The sequence below is a fragment of the Coptis chinensis genome, chromosome 1, assembly GCF_015680905.1.
Source record: "Coptis chinensis isolate HL-2020 chromosome 1, ASM1568090v1, whole genome shotgun sequence".
NCBI classification, from domain to species: domain Eukaryota; kingdom Viridiplantae; phylum Streptophyta; class Magnoliopsida; order Ranunculales; family Ranunculaceae; genus Coptis; species Coptis chinensis.
Window position 1 is genome coordinate 7889902 of NC_141456.1, and position 21829 is coordinate 7911730.

At 39.1% G+C, this 21829-nt stretch overlaps 2 protein-coding genes and 1 long non-coding RNA gene across 3 annotated transcripts; 2 read left to right on the plus strand and 1 right to left on the minus strand.

Annotated features, from left to right (window-relative positions):
* The first annotated feature begins 5689 nt into the window (after positions 1 to 5689).
* LOC147521833 (uncharacterized) lies at positions 5690 to 6124 on the plus strand. The gene has a single exon (XM_086566418.1). It carries the CDS (start codon positions 5690 to 5692, stop codon positions 6122 to 6124), a length of 435 nt encoding a protein of 144 aa, XP_086422544.1.
* A 6097-nt stretch (positions 6125 to 12221) lies between these two features.
* Positions 12222 to 14558, minus strand: LOC147521834 (uncharacterized). The gene is made up of 2 exons (XM_086588783.1): positions 14313 to 14558; positions 12222 to 14242 (listed from the first exon to the last, which is right to left on the minus strand). Exons 1-2 carry the CDS (start codon positions 14482 to 14484, stop codon positions 12420 to 12422), a joined length of 1995 nt encoding a protein of 664 aa, XP_086444909.1. The 5' UTR covers positions 14485 to 14558; the 3' UTR covers positions 12222 to 12419.
* Positions 14559 to 16266: 1708 nt separating this feature from the next.
* On the plus strand, positions 16267 to 17733 carry LOC147521835 (uncharacterized). Its single transcript, XR_015194573.1, has 2 exons — positions 16267 to 16949; positions 17153 to 17733. It is a non-coding gene; the product is annotated as an uncharacterized LOC147521835 (long non-coding RNA).
* The last annotated feature ends 4096 nt before the right edge of the window (positions 17734 to 21829 follow it).

The window sequence follows — 21829 nt, forward strand, 5'->3', positions numbered from 1 at the left end:
TTTTGTCATTGGATTAATCGGTACTCATGGATTAATAGGGAAGTGTGGGCCGAAAAAGCCCCATCCAATATCCAATGGTAGGTAATCATTCTCACTGTTTAGTCGGCGCATGCGCATACTTCTGCCCCCGGGCGCAACGAAGTTATCGGTAATAAGCCGCGGCAGCGCCCGGTCTCGTGGGCCGTAGGCACGATGGGCATACCCTAGTATATATCTATATTAACAATACACAGCAGTGTGGGGCCCGCAGGGCCTCCATCCTACGGCTACAAACCCATTTTCTCGCTTATGACGTGGACAATCTAAGTGAGAAAGCCCCGTACGCTGCTTTACACAGCAACATCCGACCGCGTTGGTACCACTCCCTCACTCTCTCAATCGTCTCTCTCTCTTCTCGCTCTCTTTTAGTTGCTACCACTCCCTCACTCTCTCTGTTTTAAAAACAACCTTAAATAATCTCTGTGTTTTAAAAAAAAAAAAAACTTTATAGAGTTGTAGATCCAACAACCTCACTCTCTCTGTTTGTTTTTATAAAGTTTTTTTTTTATAAAGTTGTAGATCCAACAACCTCACTCTCTCTGTTTTAAAAACAACCTTAAATAATCTCTGTGTTTTAAAAAAAAAACTTTATAGAGTTGTAGATCCAACAACAAATAATCTCTGTTTGTTTTTATAAAGTTTTTTTTTTTTATAAAGTTGTAGATCCAACAACAAATAACTAACGTAGATCCGATCGGTCATTATCGACTTTCTTAGTTTTACGAGAAATTTATTTCTATTTAGTCTCGGCGGTTTCTCATTTCTCAGGTGCATTTATTTTCCTTATTGTATTTCTCAATACACATTTCTATTAAAGCTACTCTTCTCATTTGAAAGTATAGACTGTTTGTTAGTAATGTACATGTACTAATGGGTTGAAGTTTTGTTGGGCACTGTGGCAATACTGTCTGCTATCAGTGTGGAGCTAGCTGAGCTTGATGGCCAAATCACTATTTTCCGAGCTTTATTACTGTACTGTACTTATTACAACATGCAATGTAATACTGTACTTATTACAAGTTGGTTGTAGAAATGTATCCATGTCATTAGTCTGCAGTTTTCATGTCAGTGCCGACTATGGGTTTTAATATTGGTTGTCCCATTTCCTGAAAAATAACAAATATTGTAACCAGTCCCATGCATTTCATTTTGTGAAGTGGGTCCATGTTTTTTCTAGGACTTTCTTAAAGCATTTTCAACTTTTGACAGAGCCAACCAAATAACTCGATCTCCATCATTTATTCACCGAGGTATCATGTTTTCTCGATTCCTACTTTTTTTTTCTTCTGAATTTAAAATGATTGTTGTGCCTTGAGTTAGTCTTTATCTAATAATTGCTATCTTGTGCTTTATGATATTTCAGGTCATCACATCTATGCACGATAATATTAAGGTACTTTCTCAATAATTTCAGTTTGCGTCTTTTGTTTCATTATTGTGGTGGGTTTCCTGTAAAAAAGTATTGTAAAAAAGTCTCTCTGCTGCAAAATGTGCAAAATGCAAGCGGGTATTGTTCATTTTGTAAAATAAGTTTTTATTCTTATTTTAATTTGAATTTAAATTCTTCATATGGAACAGTGTAATTGACAAAGAAAGCAAAGGGAGATTATCTTGGAAAAACAGTACAAGTTAGTTCTATGGATGTCTGAGAAACTTTTCTAATTTTCTTCTGCTGACTGAATTTCGTGCCATTGTCATGTGCTTCTAGGTAGTTCTTTGGAACTTCGCTTCCATTATCTTTGGACTTCACTCTTACATCCAAGTACTTGTAAGAATGATTCTTTGATTGTGTACTATGTGATGTAAGCTAGACATATTCATCGTTTTCACGTTCATGCCTTCTTCTTCACACCTCTAAATGGCGGGGCGAGGGCAAAGCCCCCATGAATCCACGCGAGGATCCTTCAAACCATGAAAACCATAATTCTGATCCAGCCCAAGATAGGTTGACCCTTCAACCACCCCACGCCTTCGGGTACTACTTCAACTTCTCACACTTTTCTATTATTTTGTTATGAATTTTACTACCCTTCGTGACTTGTGCGTGCCCGTTGCTCCTAATTATTAAATTTTTTTCCTTCTTCTATATTGCTTAGTATTGACTTAATCTTTTTTCTGCTTTATCTTTATTAAGCAACCCACCGGACAAATGTGGATAAGGGCAAGCCCAATGCACCCGTCGAGGCACCTTCAAACCAAAAAGACGTATTTACATTCCCCTCAAGATAGGTTGAGTCTTCACCACCTCGTGCCTTCCAGGTCTTACTTAAGTCACCTCATGACTTACTATCTATACATCATTGCTTTGATGCATTGCAATTAAGACTATTATTTATTTGTTTATTGTTCAGCGCCCAACGGATGACATTCCTCCCTCTCTTCAACCGTAAATGCGGTGCTCAGTCGACTTCCGAATTGAACTTCCCTATTATTAATATTGTCGATGTGTTTTATTCTACCATCGTCTACGATTATTTCTCCACCAAACTATATTATATATACTGTCTATCGTGTTACTATAGAGCTCTTACTTTCTGTCTTGTTTTTGAAATTTTTGAAATTTCAAATTGTTGTCACTACTCCAACACATTTATAGCTATTATTATATAGATTTTTATATTGTTTCCTTTGCTATAGATATTAACAAAAAGAATGATGGCACAACGTGTTAGAAGGGAACGAGAAAAACACCTTAAACAAAACAATAACTTCGCCTTGTTTGTTAAGCACAATCTACCGCACCCGATCTTACCCGATTTCCGTGCTGCCGGGTCCTCACAAAATATCTTTCCTACAAATCTATGTACTCCTCCTCCAAGGCTGTGGGCGCCCAACTCACCATAGCCCTATTACACCTATTCACGGATTCGAGCTACTCACTTCCTCTGAATCTCTTCAACGAAGTCGTGGGACATCTTAATCCTGTAAGGCTATTTACGATGTCCTCCCATCACGTCTTTCGGGTGATTCTGCAATGGGTCATCAAAATGCAAGGTATTTAAATAGGCAATTATTTGTTACCTGTATGATCTTTACTTTTCACGATCAACTCTTACATGTATTCTCTACACGTATATGCCCCCCGAGTCTTCAACCTCATCATTACTTCATGGGATACCACATCCAACAACATCAAATGGTGCTTCAACATTGCATCACCAAAATGCGGGGGTATCGCTGTTCTTATCGAAAAAATTTGTCATTATTTGCATTTTCGTCTACTTTGGTCGACCTGTAATCGCTATTATGTAGACAACAACAATATGATGGAAATGATGACATGACAGACAATGAAGATGATGTACTTCCTTCTAATGTTCTTAACCGTCCAATTGAACAAGGACGTCACTCCTTAGGGGAAATGAATGTTCAGTGTCCTTTCTCCCATGCACTTCATTGGAAAGACGAGCGGTTGAGTAGATCGTCGCTAGCAAATCCTCGGTTTGGGACTTGCTGTTTGCAAGGAAAAATAAAAATGCCTCCATTGCGGACATTGCTGCTCGCCTTTAAAACTTTGTGCGAGGGAGATGATATCAAGTCAAAGTCTTTTTCGAAAGTACGAAGACAATACAATCAGCGCTTGCATTTACAAGTCTAGGTGTTGATGAACATGTCTTTGTTGGTCGAGGTCCACGACCTTTCACTATACATGGAGAACTACGGCGCGAACAGAGCTCTTATTCCCCGATCCAAGAGGCGGGCAACATACTCTCAACTCTATATTTATGATCCAAGTGCGGCATTGGATATTCGGCCGACCGAAATCCTAATCGGATGTAGATGTTCTTAGGATCCCGCATCAAACTATGCTCCAATATAACCGTTTCTCGACACTTTCCTCCATGCATATGAGGTTCTTAGATCGAAACTTCGTTGAGAATGATGAAAATCTCAACATCCATGCTTATTTACATTACGGTCGCGACCAGACGTGATTGCCGCTACAACTTGCCATCGGTGATGAAATTGCCGTTATTTTACCCGAGAGATGGTAGTGGCGGGACGATTATCGCGAGACATTGTGATTTATCTTAAAGGGGGAAATGAATTTGTTCATATCGGTGAATGTCATCCAAAGATACTTACCTTTGCACTATGTGTTAATGTTTCCTCGTGGAGAGCTTGGGTGGTCACGGATCGAGTATGTTCGAACCCTCAACTTCAACCACCATCTGCGACCGCCTCACACGAGATGGACTTCTATTCTTACTTTTGTTTCAAGCCCCAACGAATATTCTTCTATTCTGCGAGGCAAAAACTATTTCAGAATTCTTAGTTGATGCATGGGAACACCAAACGAACGAAACAGTTACGGTACTACTGATTTAGGCAAGATGTACCGTCTTTGAATTATATCAAAATCTCAATCGATGTCCCAAAGAGAAATCTTAAATCCGGATGAAGTTGGAAGGCGTCTACCTACCAAAGATCATCGTCGGCAAATCCAAGGCATATGTTTGAGATTTTCCGGGACTCAATGGCTATAACTTCGGTTCAACAACCATCCGGATATATTCCTCACCATGACTGCGAACCCACATTGGGAGGAAGTTATGAAGGCCTTTGCAGGAAGAAACGAAACCTGCTCTTGATCGACCGAAGTGGTAGCCCGTGTGTTTGAACTAAAGCGAAGAGCTTTAATGAGAGAGATCGAGACAAAAGGTGTGCTTGGTATTGTTGTTGCACATGTTTACACAATTGAATTTCAGAAAACGGTCTACCACATATGCACGCTTTTTATATATCTTCGACATCAAGACAAAATTAGTGTGCCTGCTTTCGGGTTGACCACATTGTTTGTCTTTGAATTTCCGATCCGGATCTTGAACCTGAATTGTTTCGCACTGTTATCAAATGTATGGTTCATGGGCCATGTGGCTTAAAAAATCCAAGTTGTCCATGTATGGTAAATAGGCGTTGCAAAAGTCAGTATCCCCGTGCTTTCGAAAATGTTACGACCATGGATAAGACTGGATATCCTATCTACCGTCGTCGTGACACTAGCAAAAATATAATGTTAGAGGGCATGAAGTTGATAATAGGGATGTTGTTCCATACAATCCTTATCTTTCTAAGATGTTCGATTGCCATATTAATGTCGAAGTTTGTGCCGGGATACGTTGTGTCAAATACATTCACAAGTACATATTCAAAGGACATGATAGGACAACAGTGGTGTTCAATGACTTGGATGAGATACAACAATATTTAGATGCGATATATTGGGCCACCAAGCCGGTTTGGAGGTTGTTCGGGTTTCTCTTCACCAAGAGAAGCCTGTTGTTGAGATTAGCACTTCATCTCCCGGAATGCACCGAAGTAGTTTACAATCCTAATGAATCAACGGGATGTTATTCTCTTAAGGGCTCGGAACAAAAGTCAACTCTAACCTGCATTTTTCGGCGGTGTGCTTGGATCCTGATGCACGAGGGCTTATATCAAGAATTTCCAGAACATTATGTTTGGAGTAAAGGTGGCATAGATGGACAAAAGGACTCAAGCACCGCTATTGGCGGCGAATGTACTTTGCAAGTCCTAACTCGGTGAACGGTTTTATTTGCGGTTACTTCTAAGCTGTTGTAAAAGGTCCGCAGTCCTTTGATGATCTAAAGAGAATTGGAAATGGTCCTCCGCCCACTTTCAAAGAAGCATGTGTTATCGTGGACTTCTTGAAGACGACAGCGAATGGGTGCAATGTTTACAAGAGGCTGCAATCATGCAAACTGGGTATCAACTTCGTCGACTTTTCTGTACTATTCTCACGGAGTGCAATCCGGTGCAACCTGAAGCCTTATGGAATGAATTTTGCGAAAGCATTTGTGATGACCTCCCATACAAGCTTCAAACCATGTTCTTCATTCCTCATCCAACAGATGCCCAGGTACAAGATTATGGGTTATTTCTCTTAAATGATATTCTCTACGAGTTAGGTGGTAAAACTCTTGCTCATTTTCCTACAATGCCGCTCCCAATTAGAAATTGGAGCTTGGTTGTTGGGAACAGACTTATATGGGAGCAAAGGCAATTTCAATTTGACCCACACAATGAAGAGGCACATGCCAATGCCATCCACTTAAATCTTTGAGCAACACTTTGCATATAGTGAAGTGGATGATTCGATGAGCTCATAACAGCGACGACTATTTTTTTTCTTGAATGGGGCAGCCGCCGCAGGAAAAACTTTTGTTTACAACACCATTGCTGCTTCGTGTCGTTACTCAAGGACACATTGCTATTATGGTGGCTTCATCCGAATAGCTTCTTTACTATTGGCGGTGGTGGGACTGCTCACTCAACCTTTTGCATCCCATTAGATATTATGGATAACTCTGTATGTGGGTTCGAATGGCGTTCACCACAAGCTGATTTATTCGGACAAGCTAACCTAATCATATGGGATGAGGTCCCATGCAAAACAAGTTATGTTTGGAAGTCGTTGATCGCGACACTGCCGTGATATTGAAACAATGACAACCCATTCGGGGAATCACATTGTTCTTGGTGGTGACTTCGCCAATGCCTACCGATTATACCCGGAGGGTCCCGAAACAAATTGTCCGTGCTTCCTTGCGATGCTCTTTTCTTTGGAATCACGCGTCAATGTTCTCACCCAATACGAACATGCAATTAGAGCGTGGCACTTATGAGAATTTACTATTTGCGAGTTCTTAACAAAGGTACCAACATTCTGTCCTAATTTATAATATTCCTCTATTAGAATTCTCATAATATTGTATTTCACATTTTATGTCATCGGGTTGGAAACGATCCCGAGCGGTTATTGAGCTACCCTCAACGATCCATCATTGCACACATCTTCGGGACTTGATTTCGCTACATATCCTAATTTGGATGAAACTTCCACTTGTCACCCCGACTATTTAAGCTGAGCGGACAATTCTTTCTGCGAGGAATGATGATGTCAATGCCATTAATCAAAGAACTTTACGTATGTTCCCGGAGAAACTAGGACTTTTAAGGGCTTCCGCGACAAGTTGGATGAGGCGGATGCAAATAATCCTAGAAATATTAATCGATTATCCAAATGAGTACCTAAACTCACTTGATCCCACGGGTCGCCACCATTTCGACTCAATCTAAAGAGGGTTGTCCAATAATGTTGCTGCGCAATATTGCCCCTTTGAGATGGGTTATGCAACGGGACTCGCTTGATGGTCTTGCAATGTCAACCACCGCGTTATCACGGGCGAATTCTTCTGGTGAAAAATCGGGGTAACCGTGTATTTATTCCAAGGATCTCTTTGTCACCATCCTCTTCAGATTTTCCTTTCAATATGACAAGAAGACAATTTCCTATCCGTTTGGCTTATTCCATGACTATAAATAAATCACAAGGACAATCCGTGAAGTTTGTGGGAATCGATCTTGGAATGAAGTTTTCAGCCATGGCCAGTTATATGTGGCATTATCTAGGTGCACTTCCGCAGCCCGCATAAGTATTCTTCTACCTCCAAACGCTGAGAAGCTTATTACAAATGTCGTATACCCTGAAGTCTTGCTTTAAGCATTTGTCAGGTCAGTGCATACGTAGTTTCTTTTCCTTATTATTAGTTTTATTTTATTTTCATGGTTGTTTACATTTACTTATTCAACAAGTCGATCTATTTGCACTCACTTTATTATTAATTCTTTTTTCCTTCTTATGTATCATTATGCAGTATGTATCTGAAGTCTGATGGTGACTCTGCATCAACCATCATATCCCGTGGAACATAGAAGCTCAGGATATACAATCCTAAAGAGTACGAATAATGAATTTGATGTATGTTTTACAAAAGGAATTTATTGTGAAGTATTTATGAAATACTATGGTTAGTTTGGGTAGCGGGCAATATATACAATTTAGAAGATAAACAACTGTAATGTCGCCGCGTGCATGGGTCATTCCAAACCTAAAAGCATGTTTAGTTGGTTGGCTCTGCTTAGCTGAAATTTATTGTGGTGGCTACAAACTCTTTCATGAATGCCCAAGTGTCCGCGCCGTTTTGTACAGCCAAGACCTTTGTGGTTGTGTTTCTTTATGTATGACTTGGTCATACAAATCGATCGATACTTAATCAACTAAAAAATACAATTGAAAGCTACTAGGATATCTGACTTTAAGTTAGCCTCACAAGTATGCATCTCATTATGTTATTACATTTGTAAGCATGGAGAGAAGAACCGAGGCTACACATGAAGGACTTGATGCTGCAGGGCACGCTTTTGGGACTGCTTGGGCTGTTCTTAAGATATGTAAAGCACTCAACCCAATGGCAGCCATGAAACCCACTTCCCTTGTTAAATCTGCTGCCAAAGCTGGCGGGTAAACATAAAAAGTAGCCACATTGGAATCCTGTCATTTTGTTTTGTTTATTTATTCTTGTTGCAGTTGGAACTAGATAACTATCCTTTGGTTGAGCCCGGTTCCTCAATTTCTGTAAAATGCCGAGGTCTTCCTTTGCTGCTGTAGATATTATTGCTTTAGTTATTCCATACTCTGTAACTGGATAATTAATATTATTTATTCTGAAAGGTGTTATATCGATGTTATATGCGTCAATAGTGTGAGTTGTTTATCTGTGTCGGGGGGCAAGGGCATAAGTATATTGTTTAGCGTCGAAATGTCTTTGGAAGTTATTTTGGCCGAAGCGTCTTTGGATTATTAATGCGGCGTGAGTGTGTGCGAGCAAAACAGATATGAACAATAAATGTTCGTACCCAAAACAGATATGAACATTGATTGTTCATACTTTCTTTAGGTATGAACAATCCGTGTTCATACCCAAAAAAAACATGAACCCAAAACATATATGAACAATAAATGTTCATGCCCAAAACATATATAAACAATTGATTGTTCATTTTTCGGGATAGCGACGCGCCGCGTCATACCCAAAAAAAACATGAACCCAAAACAAATATGAACATTGATTGTTTATATACCCAAAAAATATATATGAACAATAAATGTTCATACCCAAAACGGAACATGAACATTGATTGTTCATACCCAAAACATATATGAACAATAAATGTTCATGCCCAAAACATATATGAACATTGATTGTTCATTTTTCGGAATAGCGGACACGGACGCAGTTTAATCGACAACGTATTGACTTCGGTTATATCTAAAAAAAATAGGATGCGGAAATTAATTAATATTTATAATTTTATTTTATATAAATTAAACATTAAAAACTTAATTAAATGTATTAACATTCATAAATTCAAAACTATTAAAGATAAATAGCCACAAAATTAAGTTTAATATTTCCTAATCAAACTTTAAAAACATGTTATAAGTCTTAACAAAACAAAAAAATGAAAAAATTGAGTTTTTAATATTATTTTGATTGATTTTTTATTTTTTTAGGTCAAAATCCCCGTCCCTCGACCATATTGACCGGCCCGTCCGTGTCTTGACCCTTGACCCGCCATGGACCATGGACCGTCCGGACGTGGTCAACATATATCGAACGTTATGATGGTCGAGGTCAACATATATCAGAACGTTATGATGAGAAAACAGTATAATAGGCCGGTTTCGAAATGACATTTAAATGGGATTCTAAATATCAATTGGGCTTGGGTCAGCCCACCAAATAAAACCCAACTTCTCCAAACATTTACGAACACACAAGATAAGGTTACTTACTTCGTTTCTTCTTCACACTCGACTCTTTTTCACTCTCGAAATGGCAATGGCGGTGAATTTCTTATTCTCCTTGTTCAAATGCAAAGAAACTACGCCCTCTCATTCTTCTTCTTTGTTCACTTTTAACTTGCCCACTTGTAAAAAACCTTCACTTCAACTCCCAATGAATGTTTTTCCAAGAGAAAAGATTTCCTCGGGAGAAACTCTTCTTCCATTGGTAAAACTAAAGATGAGATAAGAAAGGAAAAATATATCACTGAGGCCATTGTTTTTCTTTTTCTGTTTTGAGTAGTGGGCTTATTTTGTTCTATTTTGTGAGCTAGATTGAAGCCGTTCCTCAAAGAGATTGAAAAATGATAAGCAAATGAGTTACGTGATAAGCAATAGGTATGAACATTGATTGTTCATACCTACCCATCTTGAACATCACTATGAACATTGATTGTAGCTATGAAAACATGAACCCAAAATAGATATGAACAATAACTGTGCATATCCCAAATTATGAACATTAGCTATGAACAATAGGTATGAACAAAACAGATATGAACAATAAATGTTCACACCCAAAACAGATATGAACATTGATTGTTCATACCTTCTTTAGGTATGAACAATCCGTGTTCATACCAAAAAAAACATGAATCCAAAACAAATATGAACATTGATTGTTCATACCCAAAACATATATGAACAATAAATGTTCATACCCAAAACATATATGAACATTGATTGTTCATTTTTCGGAATAGCGCCGCAGGCGCGTCGATGTCTCGTGGGCCGTAGGCACGGGCATACCCTAGTATATAACAAAGAAGAGTGGGGTGGGTGGACAAAGTTCCACCTCATAAAGTGATACGTGGTCGTGCCACCCACTAACCATAGCCATTAGATTGTTCTTCTGGAGTGAGTTAACAAGTTTTTTTGGGGTGAGTTTAAAAGTTTTTCTCATCTCACCCACCCTACACAAAAAAGGCCTGGACTATTTTTGGGCTGAACATTTATGGGCTGTTGGGCTCTGGAAATATGAGTAGAGCGGGGGGGCGGGATGCGCCGAAGGCACGCGTATCTATGCCATACGGGAGGCGGATGTCGCACATATCTGTGTTGTACGGCATGGGCAAATACTAGTATTGGAAAATTTGGGGCTATTTAAGTACGAGTCAATTAGGCTAAGTCTAATGGGGCGGCAAAACACCAAATATCACGGAAATTCTGATCCAATGGTGCGTCAAAACGCTAACCCGCCAACGCTATCTGTATAAGTTTATCTATCTATAGTGCCAATTTTAATGAGATTGCGTCAAGTCTACACGCTAGTATGAGTGGCGGGTAGAAGAAATCTAAGCCACACGCCATATTGTGTGGCGATTAGAATTTTTTTTTTTAATTTTTTTCCCACATGCCTTTGAGAATGGCAGCTAAAGAGTGGAGAGTCCAAAATAAAAAAATTCCTTACTATATGCCATTGGTATTGGCAGCTGTGAAAAAAATCATTGGCTTTGGAAACATTAACCCGCTAACTCTATCCACTATACTATTGTGGTTTGGTGAGATAGCGCACCAAACCATTGAAATTAGCAGTTAGCCTCAGTGTTTTGAAACTCAGATTGCAAATCCCATGTGGCACCATGCATGTTTGGGTTTAAGTCACTTCTTCTTGTTGTACACAAATTGTTAGTTGGACATCTGTTGGGATGCATTTGGGTTTAGGTCACTTGTTGTTGTTGTACACAAATTGTTGGTTGGACATATCTGTTGGGATGCCTTTGATGATTTGATCCCAAAACTGTTTTAAAAATAATGGGTTAACTAGTATTAATTCCACCCCAGATGCGCCAATTATGATTTTTCCTCCCTAGAGGGGAAATTAGGGTCTCTCCTCCGATATACCAAAAAAAAAAAAAAATTGGATTGACTGTGTTTTTTTTTTGCGTGTATTTGGAGGAGACCCTAATTTCCCATCTAGTGGGGGAATCCTAATTGGCTCATCTAGTAGGAAGTGATACTCGTTAACCCAAAAATAATTTGTTCTTAGAAACTAGGTCCATAACGGTCTGTGTCTCTGGTGAACTGTGATTACCAATCTGATTAGTTCACCACAACGAAATCTCTATTTGTCTATTTGTAGAGGGAAACACAAATGAATCCAATCATCAGGGGCCTTCAGTGAATGTCGTGACGTCTAGGCCGCTCCTCTCCAACCGAAACTAATATTACACTGTAATCCTCGTTTTGCTTGAGGAAAGGAAATTTACTTTTTCTATTGTCAGTGCGAAAGCATATCATAAAGGTTAGGGGATGCTCATAGTAATTTGAGTAAACATATCATTCGTTTAGAAAATACGAGTAAACATTTCCACTTAAACTCACGAATTGGTTTACATGCATTTGCAGTGGACAGTACATTCCAACTTTTCAAAGCAAAAGCTCTGTAGTTATTTTCTTAACAATTAATTGCTAACAAAATTTTCCAAATACTTGCAATAGATAGGGAACCTTCAAAGCGCAATAAGATAAATTTATGGATAACATGAGTTCATTCCTAGCTCATCACAGTGAAGAAAATACAAATACAAGCTATTTGGGTAGACCCAGCTTACTATACTATTAATTACAGGCATAACTACAACTTTAACTTGTCAAAATAACGATGCAAAAGGTAAAGAAAACTTAAACTGCAGTTTTGCTGACAGAATATCACATGATTGAAACCAAATCAAGGAGACAGTAATGGATTTGTAGGTAAAGTTGGTATTGTTGGGATTGTAGGTACCGTCGGCATTTTTGATAACTTTGTAACTTCTGGTTGAATTGCAACATTTGATTGCTGTTCTAAAGTTGGCATAGGTGGCAATAATGGTATGACAGGAAAGGCGGGTTGGGCGGGTAGAGCAGGAAGGGCGGGTTGGGTGGGTAGAGCAGGAAGGGCGGGAAGGGCAGGGAGAAGCGACTGAGTAGACTGTAATGGATTTGTAGGTAAAGTTGGTATTGTTGGGATTGTAGGTACAGTCGGAATTTTTGATAACTTAGTAACTTCTGGTTGAATTTCAACATTTGATTGTTGTCCTAAAGTTGGCATAGGTGGCAATAGTGGTATGACAGGAAGGGCAGGTAGGGCAGGTAGGGCAGGAAGGGCGGGTAGAGCGGGAAGAGCAGAAAGGGCGGGAAGGGCAGGGAGAAGCGACTGAGTAGACAGTAATGGATTTGTAGGTAAAGTTGGTATTGTTGGGATTGTAGGTACAGTCGGAATTTTTGACAACTTAGTAACTTCTGGTTGAATTTCAACATTTGATTGCTGTCCTAAAGTTGGCATAGGTGGCAATAGTGGTATGACAGGAAGGGCAGGAAGGGCGGGTAGAGCGGGAAGAGCAGAAAGGGCGGGAATGGCAGGGAGAAGCGACTGAGTAGACAGTAATGGATTTGTAGGTAAAGTTGGTATTGTTGGGATTGTAGGTACAGTCGGAATTTTTGATAACTTAGTAACTTCTGGTTGAATTTCAACATTTGATTGCTGTCCTAAAGTTGGCATTGGTGGCAATAGTGGTATGACAGGAAGGGCAGGAAGGGCAGGAAGGGCGGGTAGAGCGGGAAGAGCAGAAAGGGCGGGAATGGCAGGGAGAAGCGACTGAGTAGACAGTAATGGATTTGTAGGTAAAGTTGGTATTGTTGGGATTGTAGGTACAGTCGGAATTTTTGATAACTTTGTAACTTCTGGTTGAATTGCAACATTTGATTGCTGTTCTAAAGTTGGCATAGGTGGCAATAATGGTATGACAGGAAGGGCGGGTTGGGCAGGTAGAGCAGGAAGAGCAGGAAGGGCGGGAAGGGCAGGGAGAAGCGACTGAGTAGACAGTAATGGATTTGTAGGTAAAGTTGGTATTGTTGGGATTGTAGGTACAGTCGGAATTTTTGATAACCTAGTAACTTCTGGTTGAATTGCAACATTTGATTGCTGTTCTAAAGTTGACACAGTTGGCAATAATGGTATGACAGGAAGGGCGGGTAGGGCAGGAAGGGCAGGTAGGGCGGGTAAGGCAGGTAGGGCAGGAAGGGGGAGGGTGATGGGGAGGGGAGGGAGAAGTGACTGAGTAGACAGTAATGGATTTGTAGGTACAGTCGGAATTGTTGGTATAGTTGGTATTGTAGGCTTTGGGCTTGTAGGAGATAATGTTGGTATATTAGGAGAGAGGGAAAACGTCTTGCTAGAACGGAATTCCTTAGGCACCGGTAAACTTGGTTTCTGATTACAAAACTCTGGCTGTTTTAGTGGCTTGAAGGTGAAAAACCCAGCTGAGAAAATATGCGTTCCTTCCTTTCTACCCTTCAAATGGAGTGAAGACGTTGTAGCTGATGAGGCGACCGCACAAAATGGTTCACTGCTTCTAATTAACTTAACTGAGCATCCTTTGATTCTGTTAATATGTTTGCTCACTGCAGTAGGTAAATGAACTTCAAAGACTCCATGCTCATTAGTCTTCACTTCCTTGTTGAAACTTGTTTTTGAGTTCCTACTGCCACACTTCACCGCAACAGAAGCACCTGCATAGATAACTTTTAGTAAGTAGGTGAAACCAAACCAAAACAAAATTATTTTAATTCTGAGATGAACCTGAAATGAAGTGGTTGGGTCGAGAGAAATCCTGTTGAAAACATGTGTCACAGTACACAGTACCAACAACAATTGCAGATGGAAGCTGCTTCCCATGTTTAGCTTCTGAAAGATCGATGAAGAGAAGACTTAAGGAGAATATCAGAAACCAAGGTACTCTGCTACTGGCCATTCTGACTGAGTGTAACAATACTTGGTGAGTAGTATGCTTTTTATAGTTTATATTGAATGGGTTCGCTACTATTAGTTGTTTTGAAGTTCTCTTGCTTAACTCTGTAATTTATTGACAGTACATGCTATCATAATTTCTTGCTTAAGCAACATGACCCACCATATTCTTTATGTCGATCATGCAAAAACTAGTCTAACTGCAAACAATAAGCAGTGAATATGGTTTATTTCTTTCATCCTAAAGAAGAAATGTGAATCACAAAGAGAAAGAATCCAAGTGGCACTTGCTTAGAAGTCCATAACTACAACGTGTATTATTAATTGTCTTTGTATTTTACTGCATGTTCTATCTTTGGGGTAAAGATATAAGGATGGCAGTTAGGGCCCAATTGGCTCACTACTTCACGAGATATGTTGATAGCCACATAGTAGATGGACCAATCACAGCCATAAAGGAGAATTAGGAGAATTGAAGGATTTCACTACATTCATCACTTGGAATTACATTATCCATCCCTTTCAATTTTTTGAAGCTTTTGGAACTTGGGATCTAAGATACATTAGCATCTAGTGATCTTGGTCAGAGATAAACGAATAAACATTAATATTAATAAACAAAATTCATCTATCTCGATATATATACTCATATGCACACAAAATTCAATTGAATATCATGGTATTGAAACATGATTTGTGTCACTGTGATCACTGATAGACCTTGCCATGTATAAAATTAATTAAGCAAAACAGTGGGAAGCAAAATTTGGAAGAATGTAGTATGGTTTGAAGAGAGTTTTGTCTCCATATTGCATGACTATGATAGAACCTTTCAGTAAAGTTAAGGAGATACTCACACAAAGTCAAAGAATAGGTCTATATATAGGACTATAGCAAAATTCTATACGTCGATAAGCAGTGAGATTGTGAGACTTTCGATCAGTTCTTTCAAAATTTTATCGTTATGGGGAGAATGAAATATGGTTTTGGGGATCGATTCATAATTCATTTAAGGGGTTATAATCTCTTCACGGGTGCGTTAACTTAGAGCAGATAGAAGAAGTCATACGACTCTCAGTGCGGTGGAGGTTTGGAACCATTCGATGACAAACAGACAAAGACATATCTTTTATATGAATCCGTGATACAAGTCTCCAATGCGTACCAGTGTACCACCGACTTGATAATATTCCTTGGTTGTATTCAGGCATTCAGCATAATAATAACGACTACTGTTATGCGCGCTGGAAAACAAACTCTCTCAATAGAGCCTACGAAATGCAAAATGACTAGCTAAACGCGAGATTTGTGAACTGTATATCTAGTCTAGTACTCCTAATGAGGCTTAGCTAACATGAAGGATAGCTAGCCATTTCTGAACATCATGTACAGACGTACAGTCTAGTACATACCGCGACCATTGTACGTGATTAAGGAAAGGATAAGTGGTCACTGTTCTGAATATGCTACATTGCAAAAAGAAAATCATGCAGAAGATGTTGAAAGATTGCTTTTCATTTAATGACTAACAATTAATACAACTTCTGGAAGTAGTTAACGTCACAAATATACCATACAACCCCAAAAGTAGAGGCACTGTGTATCTGAAATCTGAATTAACAAAGGAACTTGAGGGTCCATTTATCATTATCATTATTATTATTGTTATTAACTATTATTTTCTTGTGCTGAATGAACGGAGGTAATTTCTGGGAAATCAAAATTTATATATTACCAAGTACACCCCTCTTTCTCACACCACCCGTCCACCTCCCATTTTGTTCAATCTTACAATCCTCACTTCCTCGTTAGATTCAATACCCATTCTATTGTAATGGATTTATTAGTTGTTTAACACTTGCAAACTAAAATCTGGATAGAAACACAAAGGAAAAAAATATAGTGGGTGAGTGAGCCTTTTATTTAGGGGAGAAAAACGCATAGAATTGAATAAGTGTGAGGACACGTTTTTGCTTAGTGGGTCCATTTTTTAGAGATAAAAAAAAATTGTGCGAACGTATTTGTGACCACGCCGGCATTACAAATAGAGAAAGATTTGGAAGCCCAGAACAGCACAGTTGCGAAGGAGAGCAATGAATGCGTTATGCGTCGTAATAGTTAGCATACACAATGTGAACACGAGGGTGCTCAAGCCTGAGCTCTGTTAAGGCCCTGCTGAAGATGATCGTTTTGAAGCTTTGTAAAGTTTTTAAAGCCTTCTCGGTACTTATTCTCGTCGTAGTTCCTGGTCTCATCACTAGCTAGCAGGGAACATTGCCAGGTAGCTAGGCAGGCATCCCATTGGCAAACTTCCAGGAACGATTAGTCTATCAGCCCCCATATCAATGAGTGTCTTCAAAGCATCCTTAATACTCTGCACGACATTGGAAGAAAATGGTGAAGGAAGAGAAAATGGGTGCTGTTAATAAGAAGAAGGCGCGGGGCACTGTCGTCTTTTCGTACTTTTGGGTTTCTATCCTTCGCCTTTTCCTATCAAAATGTTTATTTATTTATTTATTATTATTATTATTATTTTTGTTTTTGTTTTACGCTAGTCTAAATAGTATAATAAATTCAAACTGCCCCATTTGAAAAGGGTGTACTGGTGTAGTATGTTCTAAACCATTGGACCCAATTTAAAATATTTATTTATTTTTATTTTTGAGATGCAGAGTCTAAAACCATTGGACTCGACCTGAAATAAAGACCAACGAGAACAACATGAACGGAGTTGTGTTGTTCCTATCAAAACCCATTCTTCTCGAATGTTGAGAGAGAATCGGAGAGAACGTAACAAGAGCAAAGGAAAAATCTCAATGAAGTCGGCATTGCTTGCTATGATGGATCGGGTGAAGCTGGTATCAACGATCTTAGCTTGACTTTCAAGCTATTTCTCTTGGACAGAAACAGAATTGAACTAGTAGACGTAAATCACGTAATATTATTGTAGTGGGCAAATATTGGCAGCTGATATTTTAGCCTATATATATTTATAAATATCGAGATATCGACATATGTTGAATGTTGCAGGTATGAGCGGAAGAAAGGGAGGAAGAAGAAGAATGGATACGCGTAATCAACTGATTTGAGCAAATACATTTGGAAAAGCTATATAAAGAAAGAACTAGAAGAAAAAGATCATTATCTTCTCCCCCACAAAAATATTGTAAACTGGAGAGAGAAAGAGAGAAAACTGAGAGAGTCTTGTAACCACCATTAGAGATCAATAAAACTTTGTTCAGTTCATACCAAATCTAATTTCAATCTTCAATCATAAACATTTTCATCCATCGATCACATCTGATCATTACATTGGCACCGTCCGTGCATCTAGAGCTTGAAAGATCAAGTTTTGATCTTTCTCCCTTGTTTGTGCAACTTAATTGATCAGTTTGGTGTGAGTTTTTGGTTGAAGTTTTTCTCTAATCAATAGTTATTCAATGGCTCTTAGTAAACGTGCACCAGCTAGGGGTGTCAAAATGGCCCTCAAACTCTTAGCCCGCCCGCCCCGACTCGGCCCATGGGCTAAAAAAGCTCTCAAAATGAGGCCCTCACACATTCGTGGGTTGGGCCTACCCGGCCCTCAAGCTTTTGAGGGGAGAGTAAGGGCATAGACTTTGAAATTTAAGCCCTCACTTAAGCCCGGCCTACTAGGTCCTCAACATTTATTACATATATTTTAATAATTTTTTTTACAATATATTTCATTTTAGCATTAATATGCTAAAAATCACTTAAAATAACGTTTATCTATTAAGTTTGTCAACCTTATAATTTCATTATAATATTTTATGAAATGAATTTAACTGATCTTAATTGATTAATACAATTTTAATAAGTTTTTTTAGTAGTTTGAAAGTTTAATTGTGAAGTGCATTCGATTTTATCATTTTTAACTAATGTTTCTAAATTTATTTTGTATATCAAATGTATAACATAGTATTCGGTCCTCTCATTGGCCCTCAAGCCCTCTCGAGAGGGTTGAGGGTGGGTAAAAGCTTTGAGATTTAAGCATTGGCCTGACCCGACCTGGCCCTCGAGATAAATGAGGGTAGGGCTGGCCCGGCCCAACCATTTTGACACCACTAGCACCAGCTAGTAAGGTAGCAGTGAACGAAACAAGTACATCCAAGAATGATGAACGACAAACGAGAAGATATGTAAGTAGAGTAGTGGAGGAAGTGGAAGAGCTATACGAAGAAGAAATTTCTCTACACGCCTTATTGAAGAAATTTACTGAATTGGAGAAGCAAAATAGGGCATTAATCACAGAAAATAAGGCAATGAGAGAACTGAATGAGAAGCTTACGCACGAAAAATTCTATGAGAAGGCTGGAGAAGAGTCGACCTTGGTCACCCTAGTGGCTAGAAAAGTCATCTCGAAGAAGCACAATTTGTAGCAAATACATCACAGAAAGTGGGGCATGAAGAGGAGTTAAAGCAAACGCCGCAGCCAATCACAAAAGAAATGGTTCAAGAAATGATGCAACGACAATTTGGAAACAAATTGTCAGACAAGGTATCGGCATCGGTGCAAAAATTGGCAGATGACGTTAGTCGTAACCCTCTTAAAAAGGGACTTGAGCTGATGCCGTTACCTCAGTATACTCAGTATGACGGGACAACGAATCTCATGGATCATCTGTTCACTTACCGACACCAATTTACTGTATATCAAGGAACCGAGTACTGGGATTTCTTGTTATGTCGGTCATTCTCATCAAGCCTAAAGGGTAAGGCATTGAAATGGTTTTATTCGTTGCCAGAAGGGTCAATTGCTTGTTATCGGGAAGTAGAAGAAAGATTCTTAACGAATTATGGCCATCAGCAAATAAAACCAAAGCAGGTGTTAGCTTTATTTCATTTGAAACAAGGGAAAAAGGTGTCACTTAAAGATTCTCTCGCTAGGTTCAAGACAGAAGCACAGTCAGTTGAAAAACTAGACGAGGCTGAGATGACGGCTGTCATGGCATTTCAAACTGGTGTATGATCCCAGCATCGGATATACATAAATACCTGCTACGCAAGGAGGTTAAAAGTTTACAAAAATTGTATGACAAAACGGAAAGAGATATTCAAGTTGAAGAGCGAAAGAATTCTTGTCCTAGGAGAGTCCGGAAATTATTTATGTACTTTCTAGTTTCTACCACGTAGACTTCTTATACATAGAGGCGGAGCAAGGAATTATCTCCAGGGGGCCTAGTGCTTAGTACACTGCAGAACCTAAACAACTTTTTTTTTTTTTTTTTCTCCCCGTGGAACAATATTCACTGAGAAGGCATGGCAAGCAAAATAGCTATGTATCTCACAAGGCAAAACCCTTAGTATTGACCAACAAAGTAGCACTGTGGGTTTAAACAAGTACTACCACTACTTTTTTTTTGGGTCACATGTTCAGGGGGAGCCTACGCCCTACCTTGCCTCCACACAACTCCGCCTGCAAGTAGACATCTATAGATTTTGGGAAAAATAAATAATTTTGTATTAGAACCTCTGTTTAACCAATGGCAACATCAAGTTCACAGCAACTCAGCAACCCCGTGTTTTAGATGCAAAATGGATGATGTTGTCTAGAGAAAAAGACGAAGTTTTCTCTATTTAGGCTTGAGCGCACCCTGCGCTCTTTTTTGCATGGATAAGGGCACGGGTCGCGCTCATGTCTTGGTCGAACTCCAGGCTCTTCAGCGCACCCTGCGCTTGACTTTGCCTTGCTGAGAGTGCGGGTTGCGCCCCACCGTATTTCAGTACGAATTTGACTTATTTTGGAAGTTTTCTGAAATAGTATAAATATAGGTTTTTTCTGTAGAAACCTAACTTTTCCAAAACCAAAAAAAAAGAGATTATAAGTGAGCAATTCTTTGTGAGTTGAGTGTTTATTCTTTGTGAGTTGAGTGTTCATTCTTTGTGAGTGAATTAAAAGACTTGTAATCTGTTATTCTTGACATCTAGTAAAGCTTGAAACTCACAGTGTGGACGTAGGCAATTTGTGAACACTCAACTCACAAAGAATTGCTCACTTATAATCTCTCTCTGTCTTGGTTTTGGAAAAGTTAGGTTCTACAGAAAAAACCTATATTTATATTATTTTAAAAAGAAATAAGTCAAATTCGTGCTGAAATACAGTGGGACGCGACCCGCGCTCAAGCCTAAATAGATAAAACTTGACATTGGGCCTTCATGCCCATAGGATAACTAGTACCGATATTGTCCTCCACTTAACCACTCATTAGGCTTGGGACACATCTTGGCCATAGGTGTGGGGTTTTATCCGAAAAGACATCGGTACTAGTTAGTGAGCTTCCCACTTTATCAACCTATGATGAACTGATTTCTTCTCTCATATGGGACTATAAGATTTCAAGTTCACAATATCCAACATGTTGCATTATATTAAATATTTCCTATGCAACAATCAAGTTGCATTGCCGAATATTTAGTAGACATGGACTGTCTTTTCTTAGTACTTTGGTAGGATTGTATTGGAAATACTTAGTTCAGTTAAGTTATTTAGATCATGCAAAATAACTTTTAGAAATGAAATTGTGCACCCATATATCCTTGTGTTGCATGATTTTAAGATCATAGTGCGAGCTGTAGCAGCACTTCCCCTCCTGACCATCCAGTCACCAGGTGCTGACCCACTAGCCAACCCTATAACGCCGAGCACACATACAGATACTGAGTATTGATATAGCATAATGGTTTTTGGATATTAGATATGCAACCTGCCGAGTATATCATTAGCGCAAGGAGATATTTCAGGATCATATGAATTCTGAAGCGCCATATAATTTAATACTTTTGAAGTGCTTAATGAGTCGATTTCTCAACCTATCACACCTGCCCCAGCTGCCCGACTGAACCATCTAAATCTTAGACCAGTTAGACAGTGGAGCAAGTAATGCAAATGGTAGGCGACTTTGCAATAAGCTTCAGGCAATTATGTGTAAGAGAAACAGCAAGAGCCTACCCCTTCAAACAGTTGCAAACTGCCATTTCCAATGTACACAAATAATGGCGCCTTATATAGCATCCATTGCTGAACCACACACCAAAACTTTGAACAGGTTTATGATACAGTGGATAGCATCTGGCCTCTTCTTCCGTCAATGAAATTCCTAACAATTGAACTTTGAGGAATTTTTCAACCATGTGTTTTATATTTCCTAAACTTTTAATGGTCTGTTTAAAGAATTCCCCCCCCCCCAAACACGCAGACACCCGTCGAACCCAACTCTTTCTCTCTGTGAACTATTTCTCCCTGTCTCCGTCTCTCTACAGTAAATGAATAACGTAACGATGAAATAGGACAATTGTTATTAGTTCAATACAGGAAGTCTTACAGTCTT

Excerpts from the sequence above, each read along its gene's own strand:
- LOC147521833 (XM_086566418.1), top strand. The coding sequence starts at position 5,690 with ATGTGTTATCGTGGACTTCTTGAAGACGACAGCGAATGGGTGCAATGT.
- LOC147521834 (XM_086588783.1), bottom strand. The coding sequence starts at position 14,484 with ATGGCCAGTAGCAGAGTACCTTGGTTTCTGATATTCTCCTTAAGTCTT. Across the intron at positions 14,243-14,312 it reads ACCCAACCACTTCATTTCAG|GTGCTTCTGTTGCGGTGAAG; the intron begins GTTCATCTCAGA and ends TTATCTATGCAG.